The sequence below is a fragment of the Panthera onca genome, assembly GCF_046562875.1.
Source record: "Panthera onca isolate mPanOnc1 chromosome E1 unlocalized genomic scaffold, mPanOnc1 haplotype 2 h2.Chr16_ul_12, whole genome shotgun sequence".
NCBI lineage: Eukaryota > Metazoa > Chordata > Mammalia > Carnivora > Felidae > Panthera > Panthera onca.
Genome location: NW_027675811.1, coordinates 515,497 through 543,394, shown reverse-complemented (window position 1 = coordinate 543,394; position 27,898 = coordinate 515,497). Strand labels below are relative to the sequence as shown.

Genomic DNA, 27,898 nt, shown 5'->3' with positions numbered 1-27,898 from the left:
TCCTCCCACAAATGTCTCCTGCAGAGGGGAGAAAGTCCTCCCTCAGTCTCTTCCTGGCTCAGAGCAGTTTCCCTTCAGCACAGCTTTCACAGAGAATGACCTTGCCTTCCCTGAAGATGCTAAAAACATACACACAGATACACTCTGATGGAATCAACACAGGATACTTCATGGGTCATAAAAAATCTTATTAATCTTATTCAAAGATTTTTCTGTCAAGATAAATCTATGATCTCAGTAGACACGCTCTCTTAGAGTACTTTTTCCATTAGGATAATAAAGAAAAAAATTATTGGGGAGTGATGAATGGAGGATAGGGAAGGGGAATGGAAAATTTGCTATCACTTTATTTGGAAAGTCAACGTAGTTATATATACCATCAACATCAAGCGTTTTCACTAACATCTGGTGTTCTTCAGGCTTTACAGAAACACTGAGGTCATCAAAAGCATCTTTCAAGTCACCAATCTGAATTCTGTTGCAGTTCATCAAGTTGACAGTTTGGAGGGCAGTACATAAACCTGAAAACACAGGGGGATTCTATAGGTCATATATTTCAATTAATATTATCATTATGATTCCAAAATTAATAAGCCAAACATCCCTTTATTCCAAGCATATTTCCCTGAGATGTTCAGTTATTTTTGTCTCAAACTAAAAAAACTAAGATGACTCAGTTTTGTTTTTGTTTTTTAACTTAACTGCCTTACCAATGAGTTACACAAATCATCATACACTCAAGGTATCAGCTTCTCAAAAGTTAAAATAGGCCATTGCATCTTTTAGGGAAATGTTTCATTGTATATGCATGAGACAGAATTTGGGGCTTACTTCTGTCTATATGAAATAGCCCAAATTTCAGAGTATAAAAATATTAGTCCTGAATTTTCTTCTGCTTATTTTGCTACTGCTTTCAGTTTTTGCATATTCTTCATAACTTTCACTCTATTATTAGAAGTCCGCCAAGGAGTGTGGGAGTATTAAGGTGCCCCATTCCCAGCTCTTATCTAAAACCTCTAGGGATTTTCCCTTCTAAATGGGGTCCTTAGGATTAGAGCCAAGCCTCTGTCTGCCTTTTCAATGACTCCCACAAATCATGGTACACTCAAGGTCACTGTTTGGATTATAATCTCTAGTTTATCTAAGAGAATATTTAAAAGGAGGCAAAGTACTGGTACTCAAAAGAATTGCAGGAAAGAGTTGTACTATTTAGTAAGACATTATTAGATAAGACATTTTCCAACAAATCCTAATTCATGAGTGCCTTATTTCTCCAATAAATCCCAGCAGGTTTTTTTTGTAGACATTACAAACTGATTCTAAAATCCACATGGCAGTGTAAAAGTCCTAGAATAGTCAAAACAACTTTTTTTTTTACATTTTTTTAATGTTTATTTTTGAGAGAGAGAGAGCGCGAGAGAGCGAGCGAGCAAGCAGGGGAGGGGCAGGGAGAGAGGGAGACACAGAATCCGAAGCAGGCTCCAGGCTCTGAGCTGTCAGCACAGAGCCTGACATGGGGCTCAAACCCACGAACCATGAGATCATGACCTGAGCTGAAGTCGGACGTTCAACTGACTGAACCACCCAGGTGCCCCAGTCAAAACAACTTTTTAAAAGTAGAACAAAGTTAGAGGGCCAATACTACCTGAATGGTTTCAATGTTTATTGCAAAGCAACAGCAGTCAGACAATGTGGTTTGTGTAAAAACTGACAAAGAGGGGCGCCTGGGTGGCGCAGTCGGTTAAGCGTCCGACTTCAGCCAGGTCACGATCTCACGGTCCGTGAGTTCCAGCCCCGCGTCAGGCTCTGGGCTGATGGCTCGGAGCCTGGAGCCTGTTTCCGATTCTGTGTCTCCCTCTCTCTCTGCCCCTCCCCCATTCATGCTCTGTCTCTCTCTGTCCCAAAAATAAATAAAAAACGTTGAAAAAAAAAAAAAACTGACAAAGATTAATAGAACAGAAGAGAGAATCCAGGAAATAAATATATATGTATATTTATATTATTTGTTACAAAACTACAAAGGAATTTCCGTATAGAAAGTATAGAGAAAATACAATCTTTTCAACAGTGGTGCTGGAACAAATGAAGGTCCATATGCAAAAACAAAACAAAACAAAAAGGAACTCTGATCCATACTTTATTCCACATATAAAGATTAACTCAAAATAGATCACAGAGCTAAAATACAAAACCAGAGGTGCCAGGGTGGCTCAGTAAGTTAAGCATCCGACTTCAGCTCAGGTCATGATCTCCCCGTGAGTTTGAGCCCGCCTCAGGCTCTGTGCTGATAGCTCAGAGCCTGGAGTCTTGCTTTGGATTCTGTCGCCCTCTCTCTCTGCCCCTCCCCCACTTGTGCTTTCTCTCTCTCTCTCTCTCTCTCTCTCTCTCTCTCTCTCTCAAAAATAAATAAAAATATTAAAAAAATATTTTTTAATGCAAAACCAAAACCCATAATACTTTTAGAAGAAAATATAATAAAACATTTGTAACCTTGGGTGAGGCAAAGATTTCATACATGTGACACCAAAAGCACAATATATAAAAGAAAAAAAAAACTAATTAACTGGACTTCATCAAAATTAAAACTAATGCTCTTGACACTTAAGAAAATGAAGACACTCAGAGAAAAATGTGCTCAGTAGAAGACTCGGAGAAAATATTTGCTAAGTATATATCTCATAAAGGACATGTATCCAGAATACAAACAGAAATACAAAAAAACCCATCCAACTTTATTTTTTTTTATTTTTTTTTAACGTTTATTTATTTTTGAGACAGAGAGAGACAGAGCATGAACAGGGAAGGGTCAGAGAGAGAGAGGGAGACACAGAATCCGAAACAGGCTCCAGGTTCTGAGCTGTCAGCACAGAGCCTGACGCAGGGCTTGAACTCACGAACCGTGAGATCATGACCTGAGCCGAGTCGGACGCTTAACCGACTGAGCCACCCAAGCGCCCCAAAACCCATCCAACTTTTTAATTTTTTTTTAACGTTTATTTATTTTTGAGACAGAGAGAGACAGAGCATGAACGGGGGAGGGGCAGAGAGAGAGGGAGACACAGAACTGGAAGCAGGCTCCAGGCTCCGAGCCATCAGCCCAGAGCCCAACGCAGGGCTCGAACTCACGGACCGTGAGATCATGACCTGAGCTGAAGTCAGACGCTTAATTGACTGAGCCACCCAGGCGCCCCCCCATCCAACATTAAAAAAGATCTGTACAGACACTTTATAAAGATACACAGATGACAAATAAGCACATGAGAAGATGCTCAACATCATTAATCAGTGAGGAAACACAAATTAAAACCACAATGAGATACTACTACACACTTATTAGAATGATTAAAATTAAAAAGACTGACTCCACCAAGCACTCCCAAGGATATGGAGGAATTGGACCTCTTCATACACTGCTGGTGGAAATGTAAAATGGTGTGGCCACTCTGGAAACCAGTTGGCAGTTTCTTAAAAAGTGAAACATACACCTACCATGTGAACCAGCCAATCTTTGGTAACTACTCAAGAGAAAGGAAAGCATATATTCATACGATGAATATTGTTGTACACAACTGTTCATAACAGCTTTATTTATAAGAGCCCCAAACTGGAAATAGCCTAACGAGCCGCACCAGGTAAGTAGACAAACTTCAGTGTATCAGCAAAATGGAGTGCTATGCCAGTAATAAATGACAATGAACTGCTGATACATCCTACGTGGATGAATCTCAAAATAATTATGCTGAATGAAAGCATCTAGCAAAAAAGAATATACCCATTTTATAAAAGTCTGGTAAATGCCAATGGATCTATACTGGCAAAAAGCAGATCAGTCGTTGCCTACGGATGAGGAAGAGGATGGGAAAAAGGCAGGAGAGATTACAAAGGAGCATGAGGCAGTTTTGCAGGTCAGGGATGTGTTCATTACCTTGATTGTGATGACAGATTTATAGGTGTGTGCATATGTCAAACTGTGTACTTTTAATTATAAAAATATACAGCTTTTGAATATCATTTATAGCTCACAATACTGTTTAATAATAACAAAAGGCAATGGGAAATATGACCCACCTTCAAATTCAGGAGCTGGCTTATTTGTGTTCAAAGCCTCCAAAATTTGTTTGAGACTTACTTCACTATTTTCTAAAAAGTAAAGTATAAGGATTATAAAATGGCAAGGTGTCAATATTAATAATCATCATTAAAATAACCATGACAGGGAATGGTGTGTGTGTGTGTGGGGGGGGGGGGGGGGGGAGGGGACAAATTTTGTTAATGTCTGAAAATTAGCCAGATAAAAACTAATCAATTTAAAATAATTTTACCACGAATCTATTCCCTTAAAACAAGAAAAAATTCTAACGGTATTATTTGTCTTAATTAAATATTGATGTATACATTTTACAAATGTGATGCCAGACAGAGGGTGACTCTTAAAAATATTTCCAAGAGTAAAAAAATATTAATTTTAATTTGTTCTCAGTATGCCTACATTCTCATTATGTTTCTAAGACCTAGTTTATCTAAAACATACATATATAAAACATATCCCAAGCACACAGTAAAACTAGGACTTCAACAGAGATTGTTCTTTTAAAAAGGACTCACCATCAATAGATGCTTGACCCAGAATTTCCTGGAACGTCTTGTTGCTTAATAGAATTCTAGCCTTCCGGAGTTGGGACCTCAGCTCATTTATAGGCATCTTATCATTTCTGATCTTATCAAGAGTTGTAATCTCTTTAAATAAATCTGTAAACATGTCAAGAATAGAGAAGTGATGAGGAAGTTGAGGCAAAGCCCTTTTTTAGACTTAACACCCTAACCTGCACAGAGTAGATGCATTACAAAAGGAATTCTGAGTTAGAGGGCTTTCAAAACATGTCAGTGGGCTCTGTTTTCAGAAGTCACTTAAACAATAAGCAAAATTTAACATACCCCTAGCCAGCTAAAAGTTGAGTTTCTGCAACATTTTGTAGAAGTTTGCTTTTATTTATTAACTATTTCTCCTCAAAGGTTTTTCTACTACATGCTCCAGTCTTTCATAGACTGTAAAGCATTTCAAGAACAGCTTGATAATAAATAGCTTAGAATGAAGTCAAATATCAAAAATAGAACCCAGCTAGTTGGCAAAAGGAAAACTGAAAAATATAAATCTGTTATACTCTGAAAAACAGTCACACCCTCTCCTAGGCATTAGAAAGCCTCTCTTTCTTGCTAGCCTACCTACTAGTATTACATGCAGTAAATCCTTTTTTTTTTTTTTTTTTGTACTTTTTTTTAACGTTTCACTATAGGTGAGAAAAAGAAGCATATGGAAATTATCGGAGGTGAGAGAAAATTGTATTAGATTCACCAGGGGAGAAAATGTGTACCTTATACTGGAGCATATACTGAGACAAACTATTTTGCTTTAAGAAAGCATATTCTAGGAATGTAATTCTAAATAATTCATTACAGTCAAAGCACAGATTAAATATGATAAGGAATAAGAAAGCAGATTATAACATCTTGATACAGCAAAGAAAACTTAAGGAATTAAAAATACAGGGGAAAACAAACTATATTTTAGAAAAAGAATACCATTGAATGATCTTAGAAATTTACTTTTAATTTTCATTCTTTTACTATACTTACTATTGAATGGTGTTGATGGTTTAGGTGAATTAATGAAAACATCAATTACATCTTTTAAGATCTTTTTACTTTCTGCAAAGTTAAGAAATAAAATGGAATTTAAATAGATTTTAAGCTCATTAAAGCAGGGATCTGGTATTGTTTCAATTTCATTCAGCTTTCAAACTTCTGTGACCATAATGCATGGTAAGAAATACACTTAGATTATGAGCATGTGCGTGTGCACACACACACACACACACGTACACACACACAAAAAGGGAATGCAAGGAAACACAATCTGGGAATTGCAAGGTACAGTTAGGATTCAGACCTCCCCATCCCCTGCCCCGAGGCAGGTCATAAGACACTCATGTGAGAGATGCCCTTGCTATACCCAGAGGGAGGGTGCATCCTTATCTCTGAAGACTGAGGGTTGGAGGGACACCAAGAGGAATCTGAACGAACAGACCTTACTAAGTTTCCCCTGGTTTACCACCCTCAGCTCATCTCATTTTGTCCTATCACAGTTTTCTACCACTTTCCACACTTCATCAAAGCTAACACCAAAACATTCAGCTTTAACAACTCCTTATGAATATTTCCCTTTCATGTAAAATTTATATTAACTTTGAATGCTTTTCTCTTGTTGATCTGTCTCTTGTTACAGAGCTCCAGCTGGGAACCTAGAAGGGCAGAAGGAAAAGATTGTTTTCCCACTCCTACAGAAGCCTGCTTCAGGGGTCATAGGCTGGTAGCCCACAGACTGAATATAGCTGAGAGTCAGTCATGTCCATTGTCCTAGGGAGTGGTGGGGTTTTCTTTCCATTTGAATTTAACTATCTTCATCTAGGACACATGCTCTCAAGTTACCTTACAGTCCACACCCCTTCCTTTTGTCTTACAGCCAACTCATTTTATTAATTTTGCATTACGTGCCTGGCTACCGCAGGCATTTGAGTTAGCGGACTCTGCAGAGCCTGATTCAAAAGTTACCCTTCTCTATTGAAGTCTATTGTAATTTATCTAAATGGCAAATATTGGAGCTATGGCACTATACCTTTTGAAGTGGCAGGATAATTTGACCCATCTTTCCTATTCGAAGCAGTTAGCTTGGCCTTAAATATTTCCTCACTCCTGAGATTTTTGTAGACTGAGAGTTTTGGTAGGGACTATGTTTGCAAAAACCTAGAATCATTGAAGAAAATATGCCAAATGCCTAAATAGAGAGGAAGAGTTTGTCTGGAGACAGAGACAGAAGGAAAGAGAGGGACAGGGAGGGGTTGAGAGACTAGAGGTTTGATGGGAAAGAGTGAGAATTACCCTGTGGGAGCTTCCCTTCACACAGATGCAGGATTACCACAGGCTCCAACAACAAAGCATCAGTAGAAACACAATGCAAGGAAGTTTTAAAAGCTCTTCCTCTGTCTCCCACATTATGGTGTGACTTTGGAATGGGAGAGGGTGCCAGTAATCAACCACCCTGCCCCCAGGGTCTGATTTAATTTAATTGAAAGAAAAAAATGATTTCAATTTCTGGTATTTAGTAGCCAGATATCTGGATCAGCCCTCCTACTAAAAACAACTAAAAATTCTAAATAAAATTATTGCTATAAAAAAAAAAATCTTGGGGCGCCTGGGTGGCTCAGTCGGTTAAGCGTCCGACTCCAGCTCAGGTCATGATCTCACAGTCCGTGAGTTCGAGCCCCGCGTCGGGCTCTGTGCCGACAGCTTGGAGTCTGGAGCCTGTTTCAGATTCTGTGTCTCCCTCTCTCTTTCTGACCCTCCCCGACTCATGCTCTGTCTCTCTCTGTCTCAAAAATAAATGTTAAAAAAAAAAATTTTAAAAAAATCTTGAATTCATCAATGTGTTGCCAAGAAAGTAAGAAATTCCCAGACCAAACAACTGATGAAAGGCTGTAATCCAGAAACACGGCGACTGTTTTTACCCAAAGAGTGTTTGCCAAAGACAAAACAAAACAAAATTGGATGAATTTTAGTTTGTAGTTTCAAAGGCTCAGACAAAGCCTAAGTTCCTCCCAAAGTGGAGGGGAACGTGGGGTGGTTATCCTCAATTTACAAAAATGTTTCTCTAGATTTCAAGACCCAGAAAAAAATATCAAGAATAAGAAAACGTTCCTCCTTTATAGATAATTTGACTTTTCTCTCTAGCTACCTTTAAGATTTTTCTTTCTCTTTGGTATGTCACAGTTTCATCATGATAACCCTATGTATGGATTTCCTTTCATCCTATGTGGGATTCACTGGAATTCTTGTATTGGTAGGTTTAGGTCTTTCTCATTCTGGAAAATTCTCAGCTATAGTTCTCCAAATATTTTCTCTGCAACCACTCTGTCTCTTCTCTCCTGTGTGGCTATATATCACATCTTTTCATTCTTTCTTTTTCTAGCTTTACTGAGATATAACTGACATGTAACATTATATTAGTTGTAACTAATATATAACGTAATCAGATACACATATATATTTCAAACTGATTGCCACAATAAGTAGACCTCTTCATTCTGCCTTCCTTTTAGCTTCTTCTTCTTCTTTTTTTTAATGTTTATTTATTTGGGGGAGAGAGAGAGAGTAGGAGATGTGCAGAGAGGGAGACAGAGGATCTGAAGAGGGCTCCATGTTTACAGCAGTGAGCCCAATGCAGGGCTCTAACTCACAAACCACAAGATCATGACCTGAGCAGAAATCTGATACTCAATCAACTGAGCCACCCCAGCGCCACTAACCTCTTTCCTATATTCCAACTCTGTCTTTCTATGCTGCATTCTGTATAATTTCTTCAAACTCCTTTGCACTTCATATTTCTCTCTTCACCTATGTTTAATCTGCTAATATTGTTGTCTGCTAATTAATTTTAATTATTATATTTTTAATTTCTTTAAGTCCTGTTTCTTTCTTTTCAAATTTTAGTTTCCCTTACATGTTTTCAAATTTATCTTTTTTTAGAAGAGTACAGAAAGAGTGAAATTAAAAGAATAGAAAATACATATATATCCAAAAATATACTGTATTGCATATTCGCAGGTTGCTCAGAGAGTAAATCTTAAAATTTCTCAACATAAGAAAAAAACCCCTTTTTAACTATGCATGGTGACGTGTTAACTAGATCTATCGTTGTGATCATTTCATTCTCTATGTGAAATATATATACAAAATGTCACAAAATCAATGGTAGAGAAGAAAATGATACAGATGAAAACATAAATTGAGGAAACAATAAACACGATAGAGAGGATCAGAAAGCCAGGAATTAGTTAAGAGTTATTAAAATTGACAAACCGCTAGCATAAATGACCTAAAAAGAAAAAAGATGGGGCGCCTGGGTGGCTCAGTAGTCAAGCGTCTGACTTCGGCTCAGGTCATAATCTCGTGGTCCATGAGTTTGAGCCCCGTGTCAGGCTCTGTGCTGACACCTTAGAGCCTGGAGCCTGCTTCAGACTCTGTGTTCCCTCTCTCTGACCCTCCTCCACTCTCTCTCCCTCAAAAATAAATAAAAACATTTTTAAAAATCTTTAAAAAAGAAGTATCTGATTTTATTTATTTTTTAAAATGTTTGAAACATCTTTTTAAACATTTTTAATGGTTATTTATTTATGTTTGGAGGAAGAGAGAGAGGGAGAGAACAGGGGAAGGGCAGAGAGCAGAGAGAGAGAGAATCCCAGGCAGGCTCCGTCCGTCAGTGCAGAGCACTGTGAGATCGTGATCTCAAACCGTGAGATCATGACCTGAGCCAAAATCATGAGTTGGACGCTTAACTGACTGAGCTACCCAGGCACCCCAAGAAGTATCTGATTTTAAAACCTGGATAAAAACAGTACTTGTTTCTACTAGTCTTCTCCAAATAAAGAAGAGTATCCACACACTTTCCAAAAGGGTTACAACAATTCTCAGTAACCAGTTTATAAACATAGCAGTCCCATAACAATCTTCCTAAACCTATGGTATTAGTATTCTTAAAAAAAAAAAAAAAAAAAAAAATGAGCCAGCATGAACACGTATAGTCTAAACAGGAAAACTGAGAGGTAACTCAAGAACTCACCATCTGTTTCAGAGTTCAGTAACACCTCAGGTTTTTCTTCATTTAAAGGTTTCTCCAGGCCCTCCAACGCAGATAAAAGGTCTGTAACTTCAACTTTCCTATCAAAGACACTATTAACAACGTTACATGCATCTTCTATTCCTAAACAGAGACATGACAAAATACAAAGATATCTAGTTGGTCAGTCTATCCAGAGAAGCACATAACAACTTGATTTGGGTGAGATGTATTCATTTTCTAGAATACCCAGTCTTGAGAGATTTTGCCTCTCTGAAATATTCTCCAAACTGAAAGCTCTACAACATTTATAGGTTTACAATGCTTATATCAGAAAACAAGACACACTGAAATAGTTTACCTTACTAGTTCAACACAGGAAGGTAAACAAAACAACAAAATACCAAAATTATCTCTAAGAAAATAGTGCCATGATGGGGAAACAAAAGGGGGCACTTGGGTGGCTCAGTCAGTTAAGTGTCTGACTTTGGCTCAGGTCTTGATCTCACGGTTTGTGAGCTCGAGCCCCACATCAGGCTCTGTGCTGTCAGCGCAGAGCCAGCTTCAGATCTTCTGGCACTCTCTCTCTCTGCCCCTTCCCTACTCATGCTCGCTCACTCTCTCTCTCTCAAAAATAAATAAACAAACATTTAAAAAAAGGCAGCCCTTTCTGTCTTTATCTAAACATTTGGAAAGAATGACAGTGTTGTTGATGACATGCCAATAATTTGTTGCTTTACTAACTCAAGTGTTATTCATTTATATCTTTTAATCTCCCTTGTATCCAAGTTACAACTGTCTTCTTTATTATGTCCTCCCTATTTTTTCCCCTTCATCATACTTCCTAAAGAGTTCTTTATTAGTCTTTTGAAAGAACCAACTTTTGGTTATATGGATAAGTGCGTGTGTGTGTGTGTGTGTGTGTGTGTGTGTGTGTTCTATTTCACTAACTTCAACTTTCCACTTTGTTAGCTCCTGACTAGCACTTTTCAGGGGGATTGTACTGCTCTTTTGTTGTTTATGCTGCTGGTTAGCTCTGTAAACTGAACGTTTAAGATAAATTGTTCTGGAGGCGCCTGGGTGTCTCAGTCGGTTAAGCGTCCCACTCTTCATTTTGGCCCAGGTCATGATCATGTCAGCTGCGCTGACAGCAAGGAGCCTGCTTGGGATTCTGTCCTTCTCTCTCTCTGCTCTTCCCCCCCGTCATATGCACTCTCTCTCCGAAAATAAATAAACTTAAAAAAAGATAAATTATTTTTGATATTTCTTGTTTTCTAATAAAAGCATTTAATGCTATAAAATATCCTGTAAGATTGTTTTGGTCACACTCTACACGATTTGATACATAGTGCTTTCACTGTCATCATTTCTAAAATCTTTCAGGTTTCTTTTATTCTTCCACCAAGGAATTACTTACAAGGCAATTTGTTTTTCATCTTAAAAGCAACACTTTTCCTTTCTTTCACAAATAATTTTAATGTCACAACATCATGGTCAGACTATGTGGTCTGAATGACTTCTGATTTTCAGAATTCACTGAAATTTTTATTTGTGGCTTAAATACATCATCTATTTTTGTGGATATTCCATAAGTATTTGAAAAGAATGTGTATGTTTTTAGCATACAGAGTACTCTAATCTGTTTCTGAAGTCAACTTTGTTAATATTGTCACTTCAATCTCAATCTCTTTCTCAATTTCTTTCAATCCGTCTATTTCAATCTTATCTATTTAGAATTCAGTGTTTACCTGGAAATAGATATAAATATGGTTGTGTTTTATGGGCATTAGTAGAAATCCAACTTATATAAAGCATTCTTTGTTATACACGTATTCCATTTTTTCCTTTCTTCATGGAACCGTATTATTACTGAGGTCTCTCTCTGGTGCAAATGTAAATCTAGTTTACTGTTATGACGTGTATGTATGGACCATATTTTATTCAACCATTTCCCAAATCATGGACTCATAGATTGTTTTCATTTCTTCCCTCCCATAATGTTGCAGGGAGCATCCCTGTACATGTCTCTACAAGAAACTTCTCTGGGCTATTTATCTGACAATAGAATTATTGGATCATAAGAAATATGCATACTGAATTTGACAAGTACTGCTAGATTGCAATCTGGAATGCTGTACCATTTTACCTACTCACTAGCAATTTGTGAGTATTGCCAACTCTCTTCATACACATATTTAGCTATGTGGGTTTCTCCTCCTGTATACTAAGTCTTATATCCTTACTTATTTTTCCAATTGATTTCTTTCTTTCTACTGTTGATTTGCAGAATTCCCTTATATTTGAGATATTAATTTTTTGTTAGTTATCTTGTAATTATCTTCTTCCAGTCTGTTACATGTTTTAGAGTCCTTCATTTACCAGAAATCCTTAATTTTGATGTGATCAAATCCTTTTTTACCCCATGGTTGTGCTTTTGGGGAGTAACATCTTTAAGAAGGCATCCATAACCACAAGGCACAATAGTTTTTCTTGCATTTTCTTCCAACAGCTTTATAGTTTAATCTTTGAGATCCATTTTAACATTCATTTGATTCTTTGAAGGTTATTTTTGTATATGGTATGACATAGGGATTCTACTTCATTTTCTCTGCATTGTAAGGCAATTTTCTCAAATCAGAAGCTAAATAATACATCTTTTCCCCCACTAACTGATGATGTCATTTCTATCACATTCCGAGTTCCCATTAATAGAAGTCTCTACTGGGTTCCATATTGTGATGCACTGGTCTATTTTCACAGGTCTATATTAAAACAGCATTATGCTATGTACTAACATGTGACAAAGCAAGATCTTTATCTTTTTTTTTCCCAAAAGGGTCTTAGCTATTCATAGATCTATAATCTTCTATAATGAATATAGCATTAATTTGTCAAGGTTCCCACCAAACTTATCCTGAGATAGTGAGTGGAACTGCATTCCAAGTACAGATTATTTAGAGAGAATCCACTTATTTCAATACTTCTTTTAAAACCCCAGTTTTAGGACTACAGTTCTCAATCTCAATGTCTGTGGTCCAAGGCTGTTTTTAGTGTCCCCATGATAGAACTGTGCTGAAATTTCAAAACAAACCGAAAAAAGTTAAGCATTTAGCCAGTGTTTTTCACAAGGAGATAGAGAGCAAATGTAAAAAAATATATATATGAAGAAATAAACAAGAAAGATAAGAATACAGAGGGGAAAAGTCATTAGATGTGATTTAAAAAAGCAAACCTGTTACTTTGATTATAAGATGGATAACCCCATCAGCATTAGTGAGGACAAAAGAAAGAATATAGCAATAAAACACATGACAAGGAAGAAAGAGAGACAACAGAAATTTTTTTAAATAATTCAAGAATATTACAGTATGGAAAATATGCATCTATGTGTGAAAACCTAGAGTTTACAACATGAACTGAGTTTAAATGAGAAAATGCATAAAAGGGGGGTTTGGTAGAGTATATATAAAGTCTATATACACACATACCTATACATACACCAACCCCCAAAAATGAAGTTTCTGTTCATATGCATTTTGAATTTCATACTTACTGTGGCACTCGATAAATTCATCACTGTTGTTCAATTCTCTGATGAAATCCTTAAAACTCACCACTTCATCTTTTTTTAAAAAAGAAAAAAAGAAAGAATTTAGGTATTATTGTAAAAAGGACCATTTGATGTTATAACACCAGAGCTATAAACACAAAAATAATGGAGAGGACTGGTAATCCTATTGTGACACATGTGATATGCAGAATAGACCTAAAATAAAGCTGTCAGAGATGCACTTTGAACATCAATTCCTCTGATAAAAACCCGTAAATTGATAGACAAGAAACAACTTTTAATTTCTCTTTTAAAAGATATATGGCAGTATATTTCCTTTGGCATTTAGAGTGAAACTTCTGAAATATGCAAAATTTGTTATTTTAAATTGAAATAATTACTCACCGTTAGGATTAGTGTTATCCAAAGTCTCCTTTATTTTATCATCTGTTAGATAGATTCCAATGGCATTTAAATTTTGCTGAAGTACAGGAATGTCTTTAAGTTCATTTTTGTAAATGTTGATGTTGTAAAATTGATTTTTATTTCCTGGGAAGAGATAATCACCTTCAGTTAGAAAGGAATTTTCATGTTTCTCCTTTATATTTTAATTTTTTTTAATGTTTATTTATTTTTGACAGAGAGAGAGAGAAAGACAGAGCATGAGCTGGAGAGGGGCAGAGACAGAGGGAGACACAGAATCTGAAGCAGGCTCCAGGCTCTGAGCTGTCAGCACAGAGCCTGACACGGGGCTCGAACTCACAGACCGCGAGATCATGACCTGAGTTGAAGTCAGACGCTCAACCGACTGAGCCACCCAGACACCCGTCTCCTTTATATTTAAAAAAAAGTGGGGAAAAAAATCTCCCAAGATATAAAATTATACTTAAGAGAAAAGGCAGTATTTGTATTTATTTATGTACCTACAATAATTTAAAATAGGTGACAATAGGTACACAGAAATGTATAAATATAAGTAAGGAAACTGGGGGAAAGAAACAGAAGAGCAGCAAAAATAAGACAAAAGAGAGCAACAGACAAAGTACATTTCATAAGGTCATATACATTAAATTTTGCAACAATATCAAATGTGCATGCATCTAACAAGAGCCTTCCAAATATAGCAAAAACTTGCAGAATTAAAGGGAGGAATGCATGAACCCATAATCAGAACTGCAGATTTGAAAATCTTGCACTTAGTAATTAATAGAACAACTAGAATAAACATCAGGAAGAATTAAGGGCGCCTGGGTGGCTCAGTCAGTTAAGTGTCTGACTTTGGCTTAGGTCACGATCTCACAGTTCATGAGTTAGAGCCCTGTGTTGGGCTCTGTGCTGACAGCTCAGAGCCTGGAGCCTGCTTTGGATTCTGTGTTTCCCTCTCTCTCTGCCCTTCCCCTGCTCGTTCTCTCTCTCTCTCTCTCTCTCTCTCTCTCTCTCTCTCAAAAATAAATATTAAAACAAAAAAAATTTTAATGTTTAAAAAAAATCAGAAATTAGAATATCCAACAAAACTAGCAAACAATCTAACCAAATGATATTTATAGAACACTACCCAACAACTACAGAATATACATTCTTTCAAGTGCACATGGAATATTCACCTAGGTAGACCACATGCTAGTCTTTGAACCAAATCTTAATGAATTTAAAAGAATTTAAATTGTACGAAATAAATTCTCTGACCAAGGTGTATTACATTAGAAATCAGTAACAAGATCCCTAGCACATGTCCAAATATTTGGAAATTAAATAATATAGTTCTTTAATTTTTTTAATGTTGATTTATTTTTGAGAGACAGAGAGAGGCAGAGCGTGGGTGGGAGAGGGGCAGACAGAGAGGGAGTCACAGAATCCGAAGCAGCTCCAGGCTCTGAGCTGTCAGCACAGAGCCCGACACGAGGCTCCGACCCAGGAACCATGAGATCATGACCTGAGCCGAAGTTGGACACTTAACCAACTGAGCCACCCAGGTGCCCCTAAATAGTACATTTCTAAATAACTCATGTTTCAAATGAGATATCACAAGGTAAATTAGAAAATATTTTAGGGCGCCTGGGTGGCGCAGTCGGTTAAGCGTCCGACTTCAGCCAGGTCACGATCTCGCGGTCCGTGAGTTCGAGCCCCGCGTCAGGCTCTGGGCTGATGGCTCGGAGCCTGGAGCCTGTTTCCGATTCTGTGTCTCCCTCTCTCTCTGCCCCTCCCCCGTTCATGCTCTGTCTCTCTCTGTCCCAAAAATAAATAAAAAACGTTGAAAAAAAAAAATTTAAAAAAAAAAGAAAATATTTTAAATAAGTGATTATCAAATCACAACATATAAAATTTTGTGAGATGCTGTGAAAGTGCTCAGAGGGAAATTTGTAGTTTTAAATGCTGGAAAGGTATAAAATCAGTAGTACAAAAAGTAGTGGTATGAAATTCTTTTTTCTTAATGTTTATTTTTGAAAGAGAGAGAGCGCGCCTGCGAGCATGAGTAGGGGAGGGGCAGAGAGAGATGGAGACACAGAATCCAAGGCAGACTCCAGGCTGGCACGGGGCTTGAACTCACGAGCCGTGAGATCATGACCTGAGCCAAAGTCGGACGCCTAACCGACTAAGTCATGCAGGCACCCCTGAAACTCCTTTTTAAAAAATTCTTTTTTAGAGTTGTATAATACTCTACTGTACATAGAAACTAAAGTTTATTCAACTAACCTCCAATGTTTACACATTAAGTATTTTCATTCTTTTGCCATCTCAAATAATTCTGTAATGAATAATCTTATGTATCTATATTTTCACATTGTTGGAAGGTATCTTCAGGGAAAATTCCTAGAAGCAGGATTGCTGGGTCCAAAGGTAAAGGCATATGTAGTTTTGTTAGACATTGCCAAATTCCCTCCATTAGACTGGTAGCATGTTAAACGCCCACCAGCTATAGGTAAACGTCTTTTTCTCTACAACCTAACAGTTGTGAAGGTTTTCAATTTTTGCCAATCTAATGGGTGAGAAATTGTATGTCCATTTCAATTTGCATATTTCTTATTATGAGTAAAATCAAACATCTCTTAATATGTTCATAAGCCATTTAAGATCTTTTTTATGATTTATATATCCATGACTTTTGCCCATTTTTCTATTTTTCTTCTGTGATATACATTATAGTTTCTACCATATTGTTATTTGTTCTTTGACTTTACCTATGATATTGTATTAATAGATAAAATTGTTTTTTTTTTAAATTTTTTCCAAGATGGATGTCAGAGAGCTTACTGCCTATGTTTTTTCCTAGATTTTTTTTAAACGTTAAAAAAATTTTTTTAACATTTTTCATTTGTTTTTGTGAGACAGAGAGAGAGAGAGAGAGAGAGAGAGAGCGAGCATGAGCCGGGGAGGGGAGGAGAGAGAGGGAGACACAGAATCCGAAGCAGGCTCCAGGCTCCGAGCTGTCAGCACAGAGCCCGACGCCCACAGACCGCGAGATCATGACCTGAGCCAAGCCAGACACTTACCTGAGTCACCCAGGCGCTCCTCTTCCAGGAGTTTTATGGTTTCAGGTCTTACAAGAGCAAGTATTTAATCATAGTCTAAGATAGGAATCCAGTTTCATTCTTTTGCATGTGGTTGTCTAGTTTTCCCAACACCACTTATTGAAGAATCTGTCCTTTCCCCACTATATATTCTTGCCTCGTTTGTCATAAATGAATTGACCGTATATGCAAGGGTTTATTTCTGAGCTCTCTGTTCTGTTCCACTGATGTCTGTTTTTATGCCAATACCATAGAGTTTTGATTACTATACTTTTGTAATAAAGTTTGGAATCAGAAAGTATGATGGCTCCAGCTTTGTTCTTTCTCAAGATTGCTTTGGCTATCAGGGTTTTCTATGGCTCCATACAAATTTTAGGATTGTTTGTTCTAGGTGTGAAAAATGCCATTGGAATTTTGATAGGGATTGCATTGAGCCCGTATATCGCTTTGGGTAGTATGGACATTTTAACATTATTAATTCTTTGACTCCACAAGCATGGAATATCTTTCCATTCATTTGCATCATCTTCAATTTCTTTCTTCAATGTCTTATAGTTTTCAGTGTACAGGTCTTTCACCTCCTTGGTTAAATTTATTCTTAGGTATTTTATTCTTTTCAATGCAATTGTAATGGGATAGTTTTCTTAATTTCTTTCTGATAGTTTATTAGCAAATAGAAATGCAACTGGTTTTTCTATTTGATTTCATATGGTGCAACTTTACTGAATTTGTTTATTAGTTCTAACAGTTTTTTTTTAATAGGGCCTTTAGGGTTTTCTACATATAATATTGTGTTATCTGCAAATAGTAACAGTTTTATTTCTTTCTTTCCAATTTGGATGACTTTGTTTCCTTTTCTTGCCTAATTGTTCTCGGTAGGACTTCCAATACTATGAACACAAGTTGAGTAAAAGTAGTGAGAAAAATTACGGCATAGGGAATATAGTCAATAACACTGTAATAACATTTTATTGTGACAGATGATAACTACACTTATCATGGTGAGACGTGAGCAATACATAGAATTATTGAATCACTATGTTGTATGCCTGAAACTAATATAACATTTTATGTAAACTATATTTTAGTAAACAAAACAAAACAAAAAAACTGGCAAGAATAGGCATCCTTGTCTTGTTCCTGATCTTAGAAGAAAAGCTTTCAGTTTTTCCCCATTGAGCATATATGTGGCCTTTCGTATATGGCCTTCATTAAGCTGAGGTATGTTTCTTCTGTACACACTTTGTTGAGAGGTTTTTTTTAATCATAAATGGATGTTATCTATCATAAATTGATGTTTGGCAGTTTCTATCAATTTAAATATATATCCCAGCAATCCCATTTCTAGGTATTCAACTAGGAGAAATGAAAATATATGTCCACACAAATACCTGTACATAAATATTTATAGCAGCTTCACTCATAATCACCAAAACCCAGGAAACTTCAATAGTTTATCAATTGGTAAATATACAAACATTACATTCATGTAATGGAATAATACTCATCAATAAAAATAAACACACTGCATGCAAAAAGTTGATGAATGTAAAGTATAATATGCTATGTGAAAGAAGCCAGACTCAAATGAGCTTCATATGTTATGATTCCATTTACATGACAACCTAGAAAAGGCAAAACTTTAGAGTCAAAGAATAGATCAGGGGTCACCAGGAATGAGGGTTAGCGAAATGGATGGACTACAAAAGGACACAAAGAAACTTCTGTGGTGATACAGTCTATGTGCTGTTTAGTAATGGTTACATGACATTATTTTTAAGAATTCAAAAAACAATATACCTAAAAAAAGGTGAATTTTACTACACGCAAGTTATACTGCAATAAATATAAATTTGCTCCTCAAAAATATAGTCAAGAGAGTAGTTGAGAATACATAAAAACAGAAAAGATAGGTATAAAATCCACTTTGCTAGGTTGGTCAAAAGTTTTAAAGTTGTCTTCTTTTTATTTTTCAAATTTTTATTCAAATTCTAGTTAGTCAACATATAGTGTACTATTGGTTTCAGTAGAATTTAGTGATTCATCACTTACATATGACACCCAGTGTTCAACGTAACAAATGCCCTCAATACCCATCATCCTTTTAGCCCATCCCCCGCCCACCTCCTTCCACCAACCCTCAGTTTGTTCACTATAGTTAAGACTCTTCATATGGTTTGCTTCTCTCTTTCCCCCACCTTCCCCTATGTTCATTCGTTTTGTTTCTTAAATTCCACATGTGTGAAATCATAGGTATTTGTCTTTCTCTGCCTGACTTATCTCACTTAGCATAATCCAGTCTGGTTCCATCCACATTGTTGCAAATGGCAAGATTTCATTCTTTTGATGGCTGAGTAATATTCCATTACATATACATATACATACACCATAACTTCTTTATTCATTCATCAATCCATGGACATTTGGGTTTTTCCCATAATTTGGCAATTGTTGACAATGCTGCTATAAACATCAGGGTGCATGTGGCCCTTCAAATTAGTATTTGTATACCTTTTGTGTAAATACCTAGTAGTGAAATTGCTGGGTCATAGGGTAGTTCTATTTTTAACTTTTTGAGGAAACTCCATATTGTCTTCCACAGTGGCTGCACCAATTTGCATTCTAAAAATTATTTTCTCATTGTTTATAATATTCTAATAAATTCAGGTCAGATATACCTAGTGAATAATCTCAGAGAACAGTATATAATCTAATATTTTTCTAGCACTATCAAAGTAAAACCACCCATAACTTTGAGTTTGGGGTAAATTTAGCAGTCTTTGCCATATAATTCAAACACAAGTTATATAAACTAATACTGTATTGTTTTATCTTTAAAAAAATTTAATGTTTGTTTATTTTTGAGAAAGAGAGAGACAGGGAAACCGAGAGCGAGTGGGGGAGGAGCAGTGAGGGAGGGAGACACAGAATCCGAAGCAGGCTCCAGGCTCTGAGCTGTCAGCACAGACCCTGATGGGGGGCTCCAACTCACAGACCACAAGATCATGACCTGAGCCGAAGTCTGACGCTTAAACAACTGAGCCACCAAGGTGCCCCTATATTGTTTTATCTTTATATTGTTTCTTACTTACCTGTGCTTTATCTAATCCTGTGTGTTTTTTAAAAGATGTTTTAAAAAACATCTTTTTTTTGAAAACATCTTTGTTTGTTTGTTTGTTTACTATTTTAGGGAGAGAGAGAGCACAAGCTGGGGAGAAGGATGAAGGGAGAGAGGAAATCTTAAGCAGGCTTCATACTCAGCGCGAATGGATGCAGGTTGAGCCCATGACCCTGGAATCATGACCTGAGCCGAAGTCAAGAGTCAGTTGCTCAACCAACTGAGTGACACAGACGCCCCAATCCTGTGTTGTTTTAACATGAAAACCACTGCCTGTCCTTCCACACAGAGCCAGTAGATACATATTAAGTGGAACTCACCTGAGGCTTTAGGCATGTTCAATGTATCACAGAACTTAATAAAAAAATTCTTCAAAGGTAATCTTGCCATTTTCTGTAATGCAAAGTAAAATGTAGATGAAGGAATTACTGCTTCTGAATTAATCTGTCAGCAGTTAATAGTCAAGTTATAACAAAGGTGAAAAGCCCGGGGGTCAGCCTGTACTGTTCCTTCTTCCTTAACTTCTGCATACATATGATTATCAATTTCTATTCAATTATTTCCAAATACTGCTTGAATATATCACTATATTAGTTAATGCCTATGCTATTACAATAGCATTGCTAAAAATCTATCGCATCAGTCTCATTTCTCTCCATTTATTTTAAACAATGCAGCAAGAGAGGTCTTTCTCTTTAAAAAAAAAATCTGGTTACTCCTCTGAATAAAACCCTTCAGTAGCTCCTACTTGTCCAAAAACTACAAAAGCAAAACAAAACAAACACACGGTGGGCAGGCAAAGAGGCTATAGGCCAATATTCCTTACAAATGTGTTAACATCTAAGTGAAATTCTAGAAAATAGGGTTTAGCAGTATAAGCAGAAACTAAAGTTCTAGATACCTTTAGGACATGCATTTTCACTGAGGGTGATAGGCTTTCAGGAAGGAAAACAGGTTCTTGGAGGGGAAAAAATCTTAGCCATTACAATGGTTTGTGGCCACAGTACATAAGCAAATATTTATTTTTGGCATTAAACATTCATAGCGTGTGGGATGGTGAAAAAGACAAAAATGTCTAAAAAGTCTCCTTAGGGGAGTGATATTTTTTTTTAAAGGTTAAGAAACACTACTTTTAGGATAATGGTAACCACCTAAATTTACTCTGGAGAAATCTAAGAAAAAGGCTTAGAAATCCATAGGACCAAAGATGGCATCTTGATGTGGAACTCAGTGCACAGAATTTGGTGGTGAAGGAAAAGAAAGAAGCAGTTAAAGATGAAGTCCCTACTAAACAGTATCAAAATGTCAGAAGGCTCACTACCCCCACCTCCCACCCTCTGCCCCAAAGGTGCCATTAAAGTAAACGGACTTCATTTACTTCAGTAGAAACTGAAGACAGAGCTCCACACTGAATGTGCCACCCAACACCCTCAACTCTTTCAACAAATCAGGATAGAAATGGACAAAGGAAGATCTGAGATGGGAGCCAACAACTCAGAAAATAGACTGTGTAGAAAGACCAAGTCAGCTCCAAAATAAAGACTCAAGTAAAGTAAAGGTACACAAGGTAGAATGGATATGACAAACTATAGTAAGGGACATAAAGGATAGACATGAAAAGAACCAAAAGGAAAAAAAAAAAAAAAAAAAGGAGGGGGAGAGAGAAAAGGAAGAAAAAAAAAAAAACCCAATGCAAAAAAAAAAAAAAAAAAAGTAGAAAAGTTTACAGCAGAAGTGACAGAGCCCAGAAATAAACCCCACATATGCTCAACTAATATTTGACGAGGCAGCCAAGAACATTCAATGGAGAAAGGATGGTCTCTTCAACAAATGGTGTTGGGAAACTGAATAACCACTTGGGATACTCCCCAAAATTACCTCAAAATGAATTAAAGATTTAATTGTAAGATCTGATACTGTAAAGAAAACATAAGGAAACAGCTTTCAGACATTGGTCTTGGCAATGATTTTTTGGACATGACACCAAAAGCACAAACAACAAAAGCAGAAATCAACAAGTAGAACTAGATGCCATTTAAGATTTTTCTTTTTTTTAATGTTTATTTATTTGAGAGAGAGAAAGACACAGAGCATGAGCAGGGAGGGGCAGAGAGAGAGGGAGACACAGAAACTGAAGCAAGCTCCAAGCTGTCAGCACAGAGCCCGACATGGTGCTTGAACTCAAGAATCATGAGATCAAGACCTGATGTCGAAAGCTTAACTGGCTGTAGTCGGACGCTTAACCGACTGAGCCACCCAGGCACCCCAGAACTACATTCAACTTAAAAACTTTTGTACAGCAAAAGAAACAATCGGCAAAATGAAAAGGCAACCTACAGAATGAGAGAAAATATTTGCAAACCATATATCTGATAAAGGATTATTATCCAAAATATATAACAAAGAATTCACACAGCTCAATAACAAACAAGCAAATGAACTATTTTAAAAATGGGCAGAGCAATAGAATAGGCATTTTCCCAAAGAAGACATCCAAATGACCAACAGGTGCATGAAAAGGTGTTCAACATCACTAACCATCAGGGAAATGCAAATCATAACCACAATGAGATATTGCTCAAACCCGTTAGAATGGCTATCATCAAGAAGACCGGAGATAAGGATTTGTGATGATGTGGAGAATGGGAACCCTCATACACTGTTGGTGGCAATGTAGATTGGTGCAGCCACTATGGACAATAGTATAGAAATTCCCCTCAAAATTAAAAATAGAACTACGATATGAACCATCAATTCCCCTTACAAGTGTATATTCAAAGGAAACGAAAACAGGATCTTGAAGACATACTCCTGTGTCTATTTCAGCATTATTCACAATAGCTAAAATATGGAAACAATCTAAGTGCTCATCAACAGATGAATAAACAGAGGTAGTGTGAAAATAGACAACAGAGTATTTTTCAGCCATGAGAAAGAGAGAAATCCTGTCATTTGCAACAAGATGGTAGGATCTTGAAGTCCTTATGCTTAGAGGAGATAAGCCAAAGACAAATGTTGTATATATCGCTAATATGTGGAATCTAAAAAAGCCGATCTCACAGAAAGAGAGCAGAATGGTGGTTACCAAGGACTTAGGGGGTGGGGTGATTGGGGAGATACTGTTAAAAAGTACAAATTTGCAGTTAAAATGAATAAATTCTGGAAATCTAATGCTGTGCTGATCTAATACTGTATTACATAATTGAAAGTTGCTAAGAGACTAGATCTTAAATGTTCTCACCACAAAAAAAGAAATTGTGATAATTACGTGATGTGATAGAGGTGTTAGATAACATTACAGTGATAATTATATTGCAATATATAAATGTATCAAATCAACACATTGGACACTCTAAACTTACATAATGTTATTATATGCCCATTCTATCTCAATTTTACAAAAAGGAAAAGAAAAACTCTGTGGAGGTGGAGTGGGGGGAAAAAAAAGCTCTAAGTCACTAATATTGAGGATGAAAATGAAGGTATCATTACAGATGAAGCAGAAATCAAAAAAGATAAAAAGCAGATGTCAAGGACAACTTTATCCAATACATTTGAAAAGTCAGATGAAGTGGACAAATTCCTATAAAGACACAGCCTGCCAAAATTGACAGGAAAATAGAATATTTTCTTGGTAATACCATACAATTTCAGAAATTAAATCAATAGTCCAGAATTTTTCCATAAATAAAACTCTAGGCCCATAAGGCTTCACCTGTGAGTTCTGCTTAACATTTGAGGAAGAAAAAAAATCTCTTACAGAGAATAGGAAAGTAAAGAATATTCCCCAACTCTTTTGAAAACGTAACAAAAATGATATTCAACAATACCAGTCATTAAAATAACGCAGTTATTTTGTACATTTATAAACATCTGCTTCCTTGAGCCAATGCCGCAGGCAACACCCCCTGAGGTATTCCTGGATATCAGCATAGTTTACCTTCCAAAGGGTTAACACGTGGCGAAGGGCCTCACGGACTCTGTTGTACTCTGTGCATGGCATTCTGACTGAATACTGCCCGTGCCAGTCAGTTCACAAAGTGACCTCATCTCCCAAGTACCACCACCCACAGGGATAAAGTAGGCCCAGACTCACCCATCTGTTCAGTTTCACAGAGCTCAGGCTTGGCACACTATGGTGGCACTGGTGCTCACCAGTCATCTCACTGCAGCGCCCCCCCCCCCCCCCCAGGGTGCCCTCCATTGCTGTATATCCCATCCATACATCTCCCATCCCCACTGGTAGATGATGGCCTTTACAACTAGATGCATTCAGACTACTAACCATGTTCAGGTCCATGTCTTAATACTTCATCAAGTAAAACATTAGCTGCATGAAAGTCATTGTTCATCAATAATGCCTTGAGGCTAGAGACATCAATTAGATCATTCTGGAGAATTTGAATAGTAATGAAGAGTAGCTGTGTCACTGAGAAAAAAAAAAAAAGAGCAAAAACGTGCTTCAACAGCAGAAATAAGAGTACATTGTTCACTTTCACTTAATGGGCTTGAGTTGCATAAAAGAACTTTACATGAAATTACTAGTAGTTTTAAAAACCATTGTGTAGGGGCGCCTGGGTGGCGCAGTCGGTTAAACGTCCGACTTCAGCCAGGTCACGATCTCGCGGTCCGTGAGTTCGAGCCCCGCGTCAGGCTCTGGGCTGATGGCTCGGAGCCTGGAGCCTGTTTCTGATTCTGTGTCTCCCTCTCTCTCTGCCCCTCCCCCGTTCATGCTCTGTCTCTCTCTGTCCCAAAAATAAATAAAAAATGTTGAAAAAAAAAAAAAAAAAAAAAAAAAAAACAAAAAAAACCATTGTGTATTGTAACAGCTAGCAGTTACTGAACACTAAGTGCTGGAGACTCTTCTGAGTACTTCTACTTTACCTACTTAAGTCTATTATTACCTATAATAATTCCAAGATAGGCATTATTATCCCCATTTTTCAGATGAAGGAATTGAGGTTAGTGAGATTTAAAAAAAAAATTTAATGTTTATTTATTTTTGAGAGAGACAGACAGACAGACAGACCACGAGCGGGGAAGGGTCAGAGAGAGACAAAGATGCAGAATCTGAAGCAGGCTCCGGGTTCGGAGCTGTCAGCACAGACTCCAACGTGGGGCTCAAACTCACTAACCGCGAAATCATGACCTGAGCTGAAGTTGGGCGCTTAACCAACTGAGCCACCCAGGCGCCCCGAGGTTTGTGAGGTTAAGTGATTTACTAAAGAATACACTGGTATTAAGTGGCAGGGCCAGGATTCAAATCCAGGCACGATATTTCCAAAGCCCATGCTCTTAACTACTGTGCCTTTCAAGTAGACGTATGTAACTGGTCAACCATGATGCCTACAGCTACATAATACTTCATATGTGGACCCTGAAATAATTGTGAAGCATTACAAAGAAGTTTACATCAAAACTTTATTGCCTTATTTCACTTAAAGTTATGTTACAGAGACAAAATAAGAAGAAGAAGAAGGTGCTGTTTCTGTAAGTCGTGCTCTTTATATTTATCTTATAGCCCCACAAATCTTGACAGCCTTGGTCACTTTCCAATGCCTTCAAACAGTTGTGGTTGTTGATGCTGTTTAATTTAATCCACATTTTACTAGCTGTTCTCAGCAGGAGGGTTGGTTTCACATAAGCTACTCCATCATAGTCAGAAGTAGAACCAGGTAACTCAAGCTTTATAGGTAAATTTGATGCCCTGCTCTGGTTGAAAATTACTGTTTAGGTTATTACTTTACTACAAAGCTATAGTGATTAAGACCATGTGGCATAAGAATAAATAAAAATCAATGGAATGGAACTGGGAGTCTAGAAATAAATCCATACATTTCTGATCAATTGATTTTTTACAAGGATGGCAAAACCATTTATTTAAGGGGGAAAAGAATGATCTTGTCAACAAATGATGCTGGGGTAACTGGCTATCTGCATGCCAAAGAATTAAAGTGGACTCCCATCTCACACCACATACAAACATTAACTCAAAATGAATCAAAGATTGAAATTAAAAGGCTAAAACTATAAAATTCTTAGAAGAAAACATTAGTATAAATCTTAATGATCTTGGATTATGTTTAGACATGATATCAAAAGAAGTGACAAAAGAAAATATAAACTGGATTTCACCCAATTTAAAAACGTTTGTGCTTCAAAGGACACCACCAAGAAAGCGAAAAGACCCATAAAATTAGAGAAAAGATTTGCAAATCATCTATCTGATAAAGCTATAGTATCCAGGACATAAGAACCCTAACAACGTGACAAATAACCCAATTTTAAAATAAGCAAAGGGTACATATCTCTAAATGGCCAGTAAACACATGTAAAGATGTTCAAAGTTATTAGCCATCAGAAAAATGCAAAACAAAACCACGGTGAGATACTTGTGAGACTAGGCTAGAATAAAAAAGACAGACAATGTAACAAGTACTGACAAGGATTTAAAAACTTTTTTTTTATTTTTTAATGTTTTTATTTATTTTTGAGACAGAGACAGAGCATGAACGGGGGAGGGGCAGAGAGAGAGAGGGAGACACAGAATCGGAAGCAGGCTCCAGGCTCTGAGCCATCAGCCCAGAGCCTGACGCGGGGCTTGAACTCACGGACCGCGAGATCATGACCTGAGCCGAAGTCGGACGCTTAACAACTGAGCCACCCAGGCACCCCAGTACTGACAAGGATTTAAAGAAATGTACAATGCTGTTGGGAATGTAAAATGGGGCAGCTGCTTTGGAAAATGTTCCAGCAGCTCCTCAAGTTGAATGTAAAGTTACCACGTGACCCAGCAGTTCCATTCCTAGGTAGGTACCTGAGAGAAATGTAAATGTACGTCCACACAAAAACCTGTACTCAAAAAAATGTACACATGTTCATAACAGCATTATTCTTAGTGGCCAAAAAAGGGAAACAACCCAAATGTCTATGAACTTATAAATGGCCAAAGAAAATGTGGTATAACCACAGAATATTATTCTACCACGAAAAGGAATAAAGTACTCATTTATGTTATAATGCAGGTGAACCTTAAAAACAGTATGCTGGGGCGCCTGGGTGGCTCAGTCGGTTGAGCGGCCGACTTCAGCTCAGGTCATGATCTCATGGTTTCGTGGGTTCGAGCCCCATATCGTGCTGACAGCTCAGAGCCTGGAGCCTGCTTCAGATTCTGTGTCTCCCTCTCTCTCTGTCCCTTCCTCGCTCTCTCTCTCTCAAAAATAAACATTAAAAATTAAAAAAAAAAAAACAAACAACAGTATGCCAAATGAAAGAAGCCAGACACAAAAAGCCACAAATTATATGATTCTAGTTATATGATGTTCAAAAATCAACACAGATAGAAAGCAGACTAGTGGTTGTCAGTGGCTGGGGAGAGTGGGGAAATAAGCACTACAGGGTACAGGGGTTTTTTTGACGTGATGAAAATGTCCCAGAATTAGAGTGTGATGGTTGCACAACTTTGTGAATATACCAAAAACCACTGAATTGAACACCTTAAAAGGATGAGATTTGGGGCTCCTGGGTGGCTCAGTCGGTTAAGCAGCCGACTTCGGCTCAGGTCATGATCTCGCGGTCCGTGAGTTCGAGCCCTGCATCAGGCTCTGTGCTGACCGCTCAGAGCCTGGAGCCTGTTTCAGATTCTGTGTCTCCCTCTCTCTCTGACCCTCCCCCGTTCATGCTGTCTCTCCCTGTCTCAAAAATAAACATTAAAAAAATTTTTTTTTTAAAAAAAGGATGAGATTTTATGGTACGTGATTTATATCTCAGTAAAAATGTACATTTGATAAATAATGCCATTGATTATAAAGGTGTTCTAATTTTAGAGATATTCAAACGTGAAGAAAAAAAGACATTTGTTTCCCCAACGCATTTAGAAATACATTGTTGGCAGGGGTGTCTGCATTTGCGGAGAGTTCTTTGGTAGGTGTTCTCTGTAGACATGGGCGTTTAGGGAAAGATGCTGGTGTTGAAATGGTTTCCCTAATTTCAAGGAGCACGAGAGGAACTTTGGGGACAAAGACCAAGCAATTGTCTTTATGCAGCAGGGG

The 27,898-nt window shown here is 37.3% G+C and overlaps 1 protein-coding gene across 1 annotated transcript; it reads right to left on the bottom strand.

Annotated features, from left to right (window-relative positions):
* On the bottom strand, positions 1–24,265 carry LOC144615357 (EF-hand calcium-binding domain-containing protein 13-like). Its single transcript, XM_078442287.2, has 9 exons — positions 24,133–24,265; positions 20,168–20,240; positions 13,626–13,769; positions 13,224–13,292; positions 9,674–9,814; positions 5,635–5,706; positions 4,606–4,749; positions 4,069–4,140; positions 1–521 (listed from the first exon to the last, which is right to left on the bottom strand). Exons 1-9 carry the CDS (start codon positions 24,145–24,147, stop codon positions 235–237), a joined length of 1,017 nt encoding a protein of 338 aa, XP_078298413.2. The 5' UTR covers positions 24,148–24,265; the 3' UTR covers positions 1–234.
* Positions 24,266–27,898: the final 3,633 nt, after the last annotated feature.